The 14669-nt window shown below is 35.8% G+C and overlaps 1 protein-coding gene across 1 annotated transcript; it reads left to right on the top strand.

Annotated features, from left to right (window-relative positions):
* Window positions 1-390: 390 nt before the first annotated feature.
* On the top strand, window positions 391-2507 carry LOC119192401 (NADPH oxidase 5-like). Its single transcript, XM_037446213.1, has 3 exons — window positions 391-420; window positions 745-945; window positions 1729-2507. Exons 1-3 carry the CDS (start codon window positions 391-393, stop codon window positions 1924-1926), a joined length of 429 nt encoding a protein of 142 aa, XP_037302110.1. The 3' UTR covers window positions 1927-2507.
* Window positions 2508-14669: the final 12162 nt, after the last annotated feature.

Raw genomic sequence — 14669 nt, 5'->3', positions numbered from 1 at the left:
ACGGCTCCTATGCTACACCCCTAACCAACGAAGATCCGTATAATTTCAATCAGGGCATAGGTTAAGGAATACAATCTTGTCTTAATGTAATTTAGTGCTTAAGTATTCTTTATAATTATTGCGCTGCCTTTCGTTAAATAATAAATAAAAAGATCACTCAACTAATCACGCCCAAAGTCATAGCACACATATCAACTCGGCTCGAGAAGCTCACGCGGTGCGGTGCGTGGTCAACTTACAGTTCCCGAGGTTACGGCTCGTCGTCCACGCGATAACGCCTCTCAATCCTCTGGAGCCAACCATGTCCACCAGTGGTCGGTGAGCCGTAGCCGAGTCGACGTACCGGAGCTGCTGATTCGCATTGGTGACGTGCTTATGTTAGGTTGACGCATGTTTGACGGCGAGGCGAAAGGTGATACGGTGACTATCCCCTTCCGAGTTGATATGTGTGCTATATTCTTAAACTGTATTCAAGTATCAGTGTATGAAAACTTCTATAGGTACACGACTATAGTCCTATTATCTATACAGACAAATAAACGCAAGCAAAATGATTCGACGTCATATCAATAGATTGTTACAAAGATGTAGTTTCGCTCTTTGAAATCAGGATATTCATTATCCTGTAGAAAATAATGATGCTATGGTAATTATTTCGTATATAAATCAGTAAGCAAAATTATGCTATGTTAATTACTGCTGTATTTGGATCAGTTTGTATTACATTAACATACTTTCCCTTAGGTGGACTTCTTCTGGATAAACCGTGAGCAGCGGTCGTTCGAGTGGTTCGTGTCCCTCCTCTCCCAGCTGGAGATGGAGCAGGCGGAGCTGGACGGGCAGGACCGTTTCTTGGACATGCACATGTACATCACCAGTGCGTTGCAGAAGTCCGATATGAAGGCGGTCGGGTTGCAGCTCGCCTTGGATCTGTTGCATGAAAAGGTTTGGGTTAATGATTAGATTAAGATCTTTATTTCCTCATAAGAATTAGATCATGGTTAACTACGAGCGTACAGAATTTAAAAGAGTAATACAATAAATTAAGATTATGCATATAAAGACTAAGTGGGTAAACTAAAAATTTTTCGAAGGCAAAGTGTCGATGTTAAATAGTAACCGGCTTCCACACATATACAGTAATATTAATGTTTGGCTTAATATAGTATCAACGTGTCATGATATCCATATGATATTATTTAACACGATACAATATGTATATTGTTATGAGAGATTGGAGCACGTTCTGTGCACTGTTTCATATCTTTGATGAGCATAAGCCGATAACCGCCAACTAGAACTAGCCCTAGGCCAGTGCGGTGGACTAAGGTCCAAACCTTTAAGTAGTTAAATGATAATTATTTTACTTTATTCCAGCATATTGTGGTGTTGATAGATCCTTACATTACATTATTCTAGCTGACGTGATATCTTACTTCCAGATCAAAGCCTGGAGATATTGTTAAAACCAATATTATCATAACTACATAAATGATGCAAAAGTTTTGAGAATTACTGGGAGTCATATTTCCATGAATTCTTAGTTATTATTGACTGACACGGCTTAATAAAGTTTAACCCTGAAACCATTAAGGATGCTGCAATAGTTTTGGGAGTTTATGATACTAATGAAGTCATATATGAAGGAACTCCTAGTCCTTGTTGACTAACATAAATAAATTTTAGATCCGAAATACAAGACAACATTGACGAATAATCCCATTACAGGAAAAACGCGACCTCATAACAGGTTTGAAGACGCGCACGAACGCCGGCCGACCAAACTGGGACAAAGTGTTCAAGCAACTCCAAGAACAGAACAAGGGGAAGGTCACGGTATTCTACTGTGGACCTCCACAACTAGCAAGGATTCTGCGAGTTAAGTGCGATCAGTTCGGATTTAATTTTAGGAAGGAAGTGTTCTAGATCATTCTATTGTCTACTGCTGGGCTTGAGCATTCATGTCTAAAGCTGCTGGGTTTATTTGCTGTGTGGCTTTAATTGTAAGATTTACATCTAAAATTAAATTGATATAGGTTTTATTAAATTTAATTCGCAAATGAATAATATTGATATGTTTGAAAATGGGCTTTATTACATTAACTGGACTATTAATTACTATAAATATGACTAAAATAAATGCTATTCAATTCCGAAACGTACGCTTTAGTCAGTGATATAGTCCTTAATTTATTTTTTGAACGAGATTTCTATATACTTCTTCACAAGAGCACCAGCAGTGAGACAATATTGTACATAAACATGGGTTCGTAGACTTCTCAGGCCACAAAGATAGTCGTCCTAGATGTATTTTTGCCTTAAATAAGAACTGCTAAATATACCGTTGCCATGAATGAATCTTGTTGCTCACAATTTTTTATTTTTAATAATTAGCCTAAAAGGCAAAGGAAAGTTGAAGTACAACTATGAAGTTTGAAAAAATATTTTTAATAAATACTTTAAGATGGATGGCCAGAAAAAAATGTGTACATTTTTATAGTTTGTAACTTTTTGGTTGTTTACCTTAGAAGTTTGTGCTATAAAAGTTGTGTTGACTATTCCGTACTATATTTCTTCTTTCTATAGATCATAGAGTTTTTACGTTGACAAACCATAATTTAATTCAATATGGCTGACATTTATAGTTCCAATTTCAAAGTATTATTCAAGCTTTGCTCAGATTTCATTTCATGATGAAATTAATTGGTTCCTTTTTTAAATGTTTTATTTTTTTATTTTTGTTTTTAAGCCAGCTTCTTTTACTTTTTTCTACCTAACAGTCTACCTTCCTTTTCAATCTTCGCGAAGCTTCTTGTTGACATTTTAATTTATTTATTATGGCGATCATATTTCTAGTAAATATAAAGTGCCTAATTTAAATTATTTGTATATAATTAATTGTAATTTTTAAATGAGTTTCGTATATATACCAGTGCTAAAGACAAACTATTTTCTGACATTTATTTTAATTATCTAAGATTTGGAACTCTTGCTTTCCTCAAATATCTGACCCTAAATTAGACAAACAGGGTCTATAGTAGTCAAGTAAACGGTTAAAAAGAAGAAGTGAATATTCGAGTCCAAGAGGACATTGTGGCTTCCGTTAAAGCGACCCAGTAATGAAATATATTATCTAGACAGGTGATACTTTCAGTCATTTTATGTTTATATTATACCAATATCTACGTTAGAGTATGAATAAAGTATACAAAGTAGGTGCGCCTGACGGTGCTTTGAACTAAATGGTCCACCCATTTAACATTATAAATTTAGTAAATGCTTTTACTCGTTTGAAAAAGTGAATACTAACGTATTTCAGTGATGAGCCAATACTAACCTATAAGCAAGACTTCCAAATTTTGGTTTACAATTCAAAACCTAGCGAACGAAAAAAAATGTTTGTAAAAGTAAATATCGAGTAAAGGATAATTAAAATGTGAGTTTAGTTCTTCACATTTCATTTCCTTCCTTCAGGTCTTCACATCATCATAATATTTTTTCATGAAGGCAGATATGACATTTCTATACAATTGTTAAAATGCATGACAGTTACCGTAAGTTATCGTTTTGTATGTATTGTTTGTAATAAATATTTGTTATAACAAGTGTTTTATTATGATTTTTTGTGTACAATGAAAGACGAGACGAGCAAGTCGCTCGCCTTATCAAGCACAAGTAAAGGCGATGATATGAGCAAAATGAAGCGCTAATTATATTTTTAGACGCTGTTCAAAATTTATAAAGCATACAGCAAAATAACTAAATATTATATTTCTACAATGTGTTATATTCACTTTGGTTGTTTACATTTTTTTATAATGTCGATATTGTATCAATAAAAAAAAATAGAGGAGATTCATAAAAGAATAACGGTCACTGACACGGGCCAGCAGTCCAGTAACAAGGACATAATATTAAAAATAATATTAAAGGTTATAGTTAGGTCCATTTTCATACATTTTTTACCTTTAATCTGGGTAACTAAACAGTATTGACAAGTAAGAATTTAAGTTAGTGATTAGTTCTCGCAGTTGAAAGAAAAACGTAAAAATAATTACATACGACGAAATTTTAAAGGCCGAAATAGCCAGGCATATTAATTATTTTTACGTTTTTCTTGCAATTGCGAGAACTAATCACTAACTAGACGTGAATTTAAATTCTTTACTTGTCAATACTTGTTTAGTTACCCAGATTAAAGGTGAAACAAAATGTATGAAAAATGGACCTTAAGCTATAACCTTAAAGCAATTATAACGCGCCGCTATCCTAGCCGATGACATCGGGCATTTCCGGAAGTATTCGGCTGCGCGGTCTGGCTGGCAGAAGAGAAAATATGTCACGCGGCGACTATTCTATTATTCTCTCTGGTTGGACGTTGTCCAAAAATGTCTAAAATTGTATTCTGTAATTATGTTGCTAATATAATGTTTACTGTAAAAAGAGCGATTAACACAATGTAATATATTTTTAGTATTTATTTATATTATTAGTTCTCGTACTAAAAACACGCAAGCTGTGTTCACTTCTTTTGTATGTTTATAAATAGCTTTTGTCCGCGGTGCCGCCCGTGTGAAAAAGATTTTCCAGGATAAAAGTCTTGCTTTAAATTTTCCTATATAAATAATAGCACTTAGAACAATATATCAGCAAAAGGTAGCTACATTCCATAGCTTTCTATTAGTGAAAGAATTTTTGAAATCCGTTGAGTAGTTACAGAGATTAGTCAATACAAACAAACATACAAACTTTTCCTCTATAATATTAATAATAATTTGACTAACTCACGGATAAAACTAACCAACAGGAAAAATGATATATACACGAGAACACATTATTACAATTAAATAAAAATGCACGTCAAAAATAATTCCTAACTAAAACTGATATAAAAACGATCAATAATTTCATACATAAAACTCACTAAAAATAGAGTATTATCAAAAAAAAAACATATCTGCACATTTGATATCGCAAAAATTAGCGGAAGCGTCACCAATGGCCTCGCCTCAAGGTTCAGTTGAAGGTCCAAGAGCGGCCTCGCTGTAACCTCGTCTGAGGTCACGCGACCTTCAAGCAAGGACGTGTCCTTTGAATTCAATGTCGGCAGTTTTAGCAAGGTTTTTGGTAAATTTCAAATAAATCAATAATTTCAAGGAAAGAATTTTTGCTTGATTTTTTAATAGATCAATTTATTAGGATTAAAATTTTCAGTGACCTTGATTGAAGGTTGGTTGGTTGAAGGAAGGTTGAACCTTGATGAGTCAAGGTCAAATTTTTCAGCAACAATAAATAAATATTTATGTAAGTGGTGTTTCAAGCAATAATTTATTTATATACTGCGTAATCAATAAATTAATTAAATTATAATAATCTTTATTCCGTCATTGACCTTGGTTCGAGGTCATAATTTGCAAATTGCAAAAATCGTCATAACTACGCTGTGACGCAACTTAATAATGACATTCAAAGCACTTAAATGAATAACCATGTGCGTAATTTTTTTGTGATGCTAAAGCGACCTACCTCAAGTAGGTACTATAAATGAACTTGACCTTCAATCAAGGTCAATTTACTAACGTTATCATTATTTCAAATACTGACATCTAGCGGCAAAATTTAGTAACATTTTATAAGCATTGTTATAACGCTAAGTTTCTTTCTACTTATGCAAATGTTTCAAACTGCATTGGTTAGGTGGCGCTAAATACAGTTTGAATATGGAAAAAAATCTATACATATTAAAAGCTGTATTTACATTAACTAATGCTAGCCATTTTATACCCACCTACTAATATTATAATTTAATCATCAACTAATGGAAAATTATTTGTCGTTCATAAGGTGTTTTTTTGGGTATCGGTCCCCGCAGTCAGCAGCCGAAAGCTACGGGAAATGGGATACTGGAATTCCCCGGCTTAGCGACTGCAGGGTCCTGAAGGAAAGTGTGGAGGAATGTAAACCCTCTTAAGATGGGAGGAGGGGAGAAGGCCAAGAAATGTTCGCGAGCTCTCATAGGCCTTAATGTGAATTGTTTACCGTGAAGTAAACAATATAAATTAAGTACGTACTTAGCTGTGTGACTAGGACAGCGACAAATGTCAAAAAAAAGGTCATGTTAGTGAACAAAAAAAAATAATAAAAAGGACACAAACGTTTAAAAGCGACTTGAAATTATGAATTTGTTCAGCTAGAATTGAAAGAACGCATCCAACATTTTGCGGCATTATTCCACAAATTATTGCAAGAGTACATCTGGCCTTATGGGACAATCCCGAAGACTGTAGGACGGTTCGTTTAATTAGGTTATACCTAGTCTTGCCATAAATATTGTAATAAAGAAAAAAGAAAATTGTTAACTGCAAATAACATTTATTACTTTTACAGTGTGTCAGTTTAATACATAAATATAAAACAATTAAAAATATAAAAGCTTATTCGAAGTGGTCTCCATTGGCTGCAATACAGTCCTTTAAACGATGAGGCCAGTTATCAATAGAAGCACGCACTCTTTCCATGGGAAAATTCTTCACTGCCAATCGTATAGATTGTTTTAGGGACTCCAAATTATCATGGCGTTTAGAGCAAGCTGTACTCTCTAAAACTGACCACAAATCATAATCCAGCGGATTAAGATCGGGACTACACGACGGCCAGTCTTCAGCTCTGATGAAGTCCGAAACGTTCGATTCCAACCAAGACTGCGTGGACCGAGCTTTATGACCCGGCGCCGAGTCTTGCTGGAAGGACCATACTTGGTTATTGAACATGGTGATGTTAAGGGGCTTAACTACCTTCTCAAGAATGGTATCTTGATACACTTGTGCCGATGTTTTGATACCTTTTTCACAAAAATATGGCTCAGTCACTCCTTCATAGCTAACACCCCACCAAACCATCACTGAAGTCGGATAATGTCCACGTTGCACTCTGTCGACTAATTGGGAAGCTTCCTTAGAGCTTTGAGCATAAATACGGTCATTTTGTTTGTTAAAATGTTGCTCAATTGTAAAAATTTTCTCATCCGTAAACAAAATTTTTCTGTGACCTCCCTTTGCGTACCGCTTCAGTAGTTGTTTCGATTTTACCACCCTATTCTTCTTTAAATTATCAGTTAAGAAATGGCCAGTGCGTCTCTTATAGGCTGCAAGTCCTAAGTCATCTTTTAAAATACGCGACATGGTTCTAGGTGCTATCTTCATTTCCCGAGATAAAATCTTTTGCTTTCGGACAGGATTTCTTCGAATTCTTTCCCTTACTGCTTTGACCACCTTTTTTCGTACGAACACTACGTGGACGGCCAGATCTTTTCTGTCACAAACAGAGGAGGTCTCATTGTACCTATTAATAGCCCGGTACACAAACATTTTACTAATACCAAGTGTATGGAGAGTTTTAAAAATTGCATTTGGCTCCATACCTACTTTGTGTAATGCTATCACAGCGATTCGGTTCTCTTTATCACCCCACACCATTTTAATATCGCAAAATATTTTACAATGTATTGGCGCCAAAATGAGAAAACACAATGAACAATCGTATAAAAATGACAGATTCGAAATTCAAATGTAATATTTTTTTATAATTAAGTGTAACAGTATTTATGGCCAGACTAAGTATAAGATATATCTTTTCTGCAAAACTACGTACAAATAACATATGGATAAAAGATTAGTTCGAACTTACATAAAAACCTTTTAGTATGATTAAATTGAAACGTGTTTCGGATAGTGATCAGAATTTCGGAAACATTAAGAAATTAACGATTATTTTGATATTCTTATCTACATTTTCGTTTCGCTTTTTCGGGTTGGGTCAGAAGTATAATTATAGAGTGGTATGACTGGCAAAATACCACGGGCCCAAGTTTCAAGGGCCCCAAAATGTTATAAAGTTATGAAACTTTGTACATTGGGATCTAAGAAAAGGTCGGCGGCAATATCTATATAGGTATAGTAATTTTGGAAGGGTATAGTGTAGTACTATAGCTTAAGAACTCCTATGGCATTTGCTGGTGGTAGAATGCATTTTATAGCCGCCTGAATAGCGACCACCGTACACAGTTGTACGTACGGGAGGACAGTTGCCGCGGTTCTAGGCATCCAGTTAAATGTGTATATCTCATGGTTGCCAATTCACATTAACGCCTGCTCACGAACATTTCCTGGCTTCCTTCCCTCCTCTCATCCTAAGGGATTTCCCTATCGTTGCCCCGCACTTCCATCCCAGATATACCCTGCCAACTTTTCTCCAGGGACCTGTAGTCGCTAAGCTAGGGGATTCCAGTATCCCATTCAGGATTCCCCGGTGTTGAGTGCGGGGAATCCTGAATGGGGTAACACCATAATGTCTATTTCTGCCGTCAAGCAACAGTGTCTTCTAGTTTACTGGCTCGCGGCTTGATTGTCTCCTTGTTTTCATACTAGTTTTCCTCGCAACTCCGGCCGCTTTTTTCGTGATTTTTATCCCTTTTTTTATTTTCTCGAGATAAAAGGTAGCTTATAGCACTTTGGAATAATGTAGCTTCATATTAGTAAAAACAAATCAAAATCGGTTCAGTAGTTTCTGAGATTATCACGGTCAAACAAACAAACTCTTCAATTTTATATCTATACATATCATAAAACAGGTCCGAAAACCTGTTTGTATATGATCGATTTCTCAAAATCTACTGAACGGATGTTTTACCGGTTTTTACTAAAAGATAGTGCAATTCTTGAGGAACGTATAGGTTAATAGTATATTGCGGTTTTATGTAAATTGACTGGAATATAATGATTACTGTTCAAAAAAATCTCGAGGGTCGGGATTTTCACAATCTTTGTGACACACTGATTTGCACGCGGACGAAATCGCGGGCACAGCTATGATCGGTACCTATAGATTCAAAAATGATTCATACAAGGGAGAGTCTTAATGACAAGGCATCACCATTACGTCACACAAGCGATCACTGCTAGTACCAAGAAATAAACGTATATTTCTCGAAATTTGCATTTATAACTCAAAGATGACTCAGATAAAGGATTCTGCGTGACGTCATGCGAGGTCAACGAAGTTGTCGGAAGACAGTTCTGTGATATAACATTGTAAGCAAGAATTGTGACATCATTCTTTTATACGGTTTATTTTTTTAGTACATGATTCTGAGTTTAAATACCTACAGCGCGGTCCACTAAATCCAAATTGATAAGCTTTATACTAAATGTATCGGTAAGAAGAAATATAGTTGTAAATAATGCTTTATTAATGATTCGAAATTAACTTCTATAAGTACAGTCAACGAAATAAGTATAACATCTGTTTGTCATCCGTGTTAGGTCTACTCATTTACTTAATTTCAGACTCCGGACAGATAGAGTTGCTTATTCCAGATCACTGGTCAACCCAGGCACCTAAGATCACAACGCGATGGTACCGTGTGATATACGTTTAAAGATAGTTATGCGCATCAATGAATAATAATCAAAAGTAATTTTCCTCTAGTATATAATAATAATATCAGCCCGGTATTATATACTGTCCCATTGATGAGCACGAGCCTCCTCTACTACTGAGAGGGATTAGGCCTCAGTCCACAACGCAGGCCTAGTGTGGATTGGTCCTCTTCACCTTACTTCAAAGTTCTTATAGAGAATTTCTCAGGTAGGTAGGTTTCCTACAAACCTTTGAAATTCCTATAGGGAACTTCTTAGATATGCAGGTTTCCTCACGATGTTTTCTTTCACCGTTAAAGCAAGCGATAACCGAGCGATAACCGATATAGACGAGCGGAACCGCAAGCAAAACCTAGTCTAGAACATGTAGGTAATTGGCTAGGTTATATGCAAGATTGGGATTTATATGATTTTTTTTTTAATTTCTTTGATTGACGAAATGAGCTTGCCGTTTGCCTGATGTTAAGCAATACGACCGCCTATAAACAGTAAAAACACCATCTAACACCTTCAATTACAAAGCATTGTTTGGTATTCCACCGCGCTTGCCATCCTGAGACAATTAATCCTTGTTAATATTTACCTTAAATATTACCATATTTTCTGCAAATATAATATTTTTATATTAATATCTAAGAACGCCGAACATCTTTTCAGACGGACATTTCAAATAAGACAGCGACCTATTACCACTTATATTGAGTTCAATAACCTACCATTAATTTATTTTGTGGTCAGTTAGTTCATTCTGATTTCTAATGAAACATTTGATTAACTTGGTCGGTGATTCGTTTTCCTGGACACTTACCCAGTATTATAGCTGAATAAAATTCCCTTTTCCTTAATTATTGAGTGATTATGGAACTTAGATGCAAACTAAGCTGATGTTATAAATATGTAGCATTTAAATCTCAATACATTAGGTACAGAGGACTCAGTGCGCGCAAACAAAGAATTGATGGCTCCTAAGTAAACTATCACATCTGAAAAAATACCGATTTTCTAGCTTTTTGGTATCTTAGTTCTACCGAAATCATTAAAAAAAATCTTCATTTATTAACATTTTTTCTGATACGATAATTTATTTAGGAGCTATGGATATATCAAAAATATTTGTACACGACACGTGCCAGCTACAGCGGCTTAGCTACCGACACATCAGCCATATCCGTGCCTATACCCACATTAAACTAGGCAGCCGCCTAAAAGTTCGCAATGCCTTAAAGGACCCCCAAAATTTTTTATTTGTATGTATTTTTCGTATTTTTTTTTACATGAGCCAGCTTCCTGGACCTAACTACCGGCGCATTAGCCATGTCAATGATGATCCATACCTACATTAAACTACGCGGCTGCAAAGTTTGCACTGTCTTAAAAAACGACAAAAAAACATATAGGTCCCTTCTATAGCAACTACGCCACTGACCACCTGCTTGATAGTATCATCTAACCAATAGTAATGCCCCCCCTCCCCGCTCAGGTAATTCTTGTGCAGTCGCTAAGGCCTGCCCAAAAACAAAATTTAATCCGCGAATGGATTTTTAAACTAAACCCAAGCGGTCATCAGCAATTATTTTCCTAAAGTGTGACCTAAAAAATACTTTAAAGTTAAATTATTTATAACCAGCGTTAGCTCTCAACTCCGCCCGTATAAATAATTTTTTCCTGGATAAAATCGCACTGTTAATAAAATAATGACATTTCAAAATTGCCAATTTCTGGGAATCGTTGTTTCTTCCCTTTTTTTCATGCTGTAGGTTTCATTTTTTATCTATCTTCAATAAGCTCAATTTTATAGCAACTTCAAAAAAAGGTAGCAAACAAAAATTAGTTTTCCGACGACTGCCACAAATTAACCATTTTTAAATAGGTCATTATTTCATTAAGAGTGTGAAATATAATAAAAAGTATAATACTTTATTTATCACGTAGGCAAACAAAGTTGAACTTGTGATATTGTGTCAAAAGAATTTATAAGAATAATTATTATTATTTCTGAATAACACTAAAGATCACATGCATAACTGTGGATATTTTAAATTAGGGATAAAAAGTCCCGCTTTTAAGTTTCTCGGGATAAAATGGAGCCTATATTTTGAGTTACATTACTCGCAATATATCGGTGAAAATTACATTCCATTGCATGCAGTAGTTTTTGCGTGATGCGTGTACAAACATACAGAGAGACTATAAATATTGTATTTTAACTTCAGTTGTTCTAATAAGGTTCTTATTGGAGCAACAAAGAGACATCGATCCATACAGACATTGGCATTTTCCAATTTTATTATATATAAAATAAGACGATTACAAACCTTGGTCGAACAAATACAGTAATAAATGATCTCTGCGGTTTCCTTAAACGGAGAATAAAACCACAGAAGCAAGTTTATCCTTAATACCTAAGCTAATAGAGATCTATTTTTACTGTTTCCTCAAAGGAAAACCGACTCAATATTTCATAGCAATAAAGTATAATGTTTATGTTACTGTTCAAGTATTGGTTAGGACATTTTGTAATTTTCTCCAAATAATACTTAATGGTTAATCTGCGTGCAGTTTGGTGCCGTTTGGTGCAGATTAGGTCAAACTGCCTGCCGTTTCATGCAGTTTAGGTGGTTCTGCATGCAGCTTGATGATGTTCCGTCCAGATTGCATTTTGTCTTTATGCAGTATCATTCAGTTTCGTGCCGTTTGGTGCAGATTTGATTATTCTGCATGCAGTTTCGTGCAGACTGCACGTTTTCTATTCGTCACTGTGTAGCGACAGTAAAACGCTGTTGCTTCCTCGGTATTCGCGGCGCGACCCCCGATATGGAGTTAGCCTTGCCAGCTATCACATGACGGGATGGAACTTGAAGAAAAGTGGGTGCCCTGGTTGCGCCTCTGCATACTCCTTCGGAGATAAATGCGTGATGTGTGTTTTTAATTACATGAATAATACAATGACAATATTATGAATATGAATCATATTATAATGTTAAATATATATGATACGTGGGTTAGTTGCTATATTATTATATGTACACAGATGGCCCGGTAAAGGTCTTTTTGACATTTCGTTAAGTACTAAATCAAACCACATAATTTTCTTTTTGAAAATAACACTGGCTACTGATTGATACCTTCCTAACCGAATTTCGGCCACGGCGGCCAACCTTAACGGATATCAGCCAAGTACCCAGGACATTTTATAGTGCACAAGTGTGTGCGCAATATATAGGTGGAGTCTCTGTTCCTTCACTCTCATAGTCCGGTGAGACGGCAATCCGACATGACCGGAGAGAGTTCAGGCGCAGGACCAACGGCTTTACGTGCTTTCCAAGGGTACGACACCGCTAAATCCCTGACTCCGAGCTGCGCCTGAGTAATTTTTGGGACGGAAAAACCCAGTAACAATTATTTTTGGCCCGACCCGGGATTCGAACCCAGGACCTCAACGCGGTAATCGTGCTGGTACCATGTACAATAACTACGCCACCGAGGCAGTCATTATTTATACGTAGCTACATACTATAAAGACTGTCATAATGTCTCATGTCCATGAGTCATAATTTGTAATTAACTGCTGTACATACATATTACATCCAGTTAATTATTATTTCAATGCTGGGACTATACTTGGGTTTAAACCTTTTATGCTTAACGGGAAAAAGCAATAGCGAAAATGAGCTGTAGCATCTAAACACACTATATATATGATTACACTTAGTCGGCATGCCAGCGCACGCGCAACCTATCGTCATTGTAGCTCACTTATATTTAAGTATAGGATCCACGAAGAATCTCACTGAACCAAAAAGAATGAATTCTTTGTGACATGCATACAGAAGAATTAATACAATTGGATTAATCTTACTTAAGAAAACTCACAGACACTCAGCGAGTTATGGAGAGGACTATGTTTAGTGTTTATCAATCAAATCGAATTAGAAATGAGAACATCCGTAGAAGAACGAAAGTCACCGACATAGCCTATCAGATTAGTAAGCTGAAGTGGCAGTAGGCAGGGCACATAGCTCGCAGAACTTATGGCCGATGGGGCAAGAAGGTTCTGGAGTGGAGGCCACGAAGTAGCAAGCGCAGCGTCGACCGTTCCCCCACGAGGTGGACAGATGACCTCATAAAAGTAGCAGGAGGTCGTTGAATGTGGGCCGCTTCCAATAGCTCGATCTGGAAATTTTTGGAAAGGCACATTCAGCAGTTCAGCAGTGGACATCCTGCGGCTGATGATGATGATGGTGATGAATCTTAACATTAACGCTTTGTTATCAGTGAAGATAGTTTATTCGGATCTACCGTTAGTCTAACACCACCATTCATACAATAATTATTTATTTATTTATTTAGCACTTTATATAAAAATGTATACAGGCGGACTTAATGCCATAGGCATTCTTTACCAGCCAACCTTAGGGTGGTGCAGAGATAATCAGGGTAGGTGCATAAGAGGAAAGTAAGAAAACAAAATATTCGGTACTCAAATAATAATTAGTAAATATACGTTTATACACATAGATAAATAAATACATAAGATAAATATTATATATTTAAATATATATATATGTAAATTATCGACATCCTAATCTCGGAAATTCTAGTTAGTCATAACAATGTAAGCAGTAGTCATCTACAAAGTATTTTTATCAGCAGCACTAGAATTCTGCGCAGACGTTGACAAGTATTGCGCAAGACAAATAAAATGAAATGTAAAAATATTTAATATAATTTAACCCAATACATGAAGAATCATTCTCATCATATTTCATTTCGGAGAGTTCCCTGCTGCATCTTCAAAGATCAAGGTCAAACATCAATACTATTAATATGCTTGTATGCTGAAGCTAATATGTAATAATGGCAATATTTGGTTTTCATACAATTACTATGAAATACAGTTGTGTCAACTAAATATGCTAAACTCAATACATACATTGTATTACGACACTATCCCATAGGGACATAGGGGTAGGCAGAGACTATGAATGGCCACTTTGCACGATTCTGGCATACTTCTCAATAGTTTATCTATATTAGATTACATTTACGGAGTGTTACGGGATCAATCCATGTATATTCCGAAAAATAATTATATCGTCAATGAATACTCTGATCGCCTCTCCACCTATCATCAGGTGCAGTGAAGTCAATTTCCCGTCTGAGATATATTTTCTGTATATTTTTATTTATATAGTAATAAATGAGGATTTTTTTAAGAGCACGGAAAAGTGG

Source organism: Manduca sexta, unplaced genomic scaffold (genome assembly GCF_014839805.1).
Source record: "Manduca sexta isolate Smith_Timp_Sample1 unplaced genomic scaffold, JHU_Msex_v1.0 HiC_scaffold_2742, whole genome shotgun sequence".
NCBI lineage: Eukaryota > Metazoa > Arthropoda > Insecta > Lepidoptera > Sphingidae > Manduca > Manduca sexta.
Note: the sequence above shows the minus strand (reverse complement) of the source record. Positions and strands in the feature narration are given on the sequence as shown.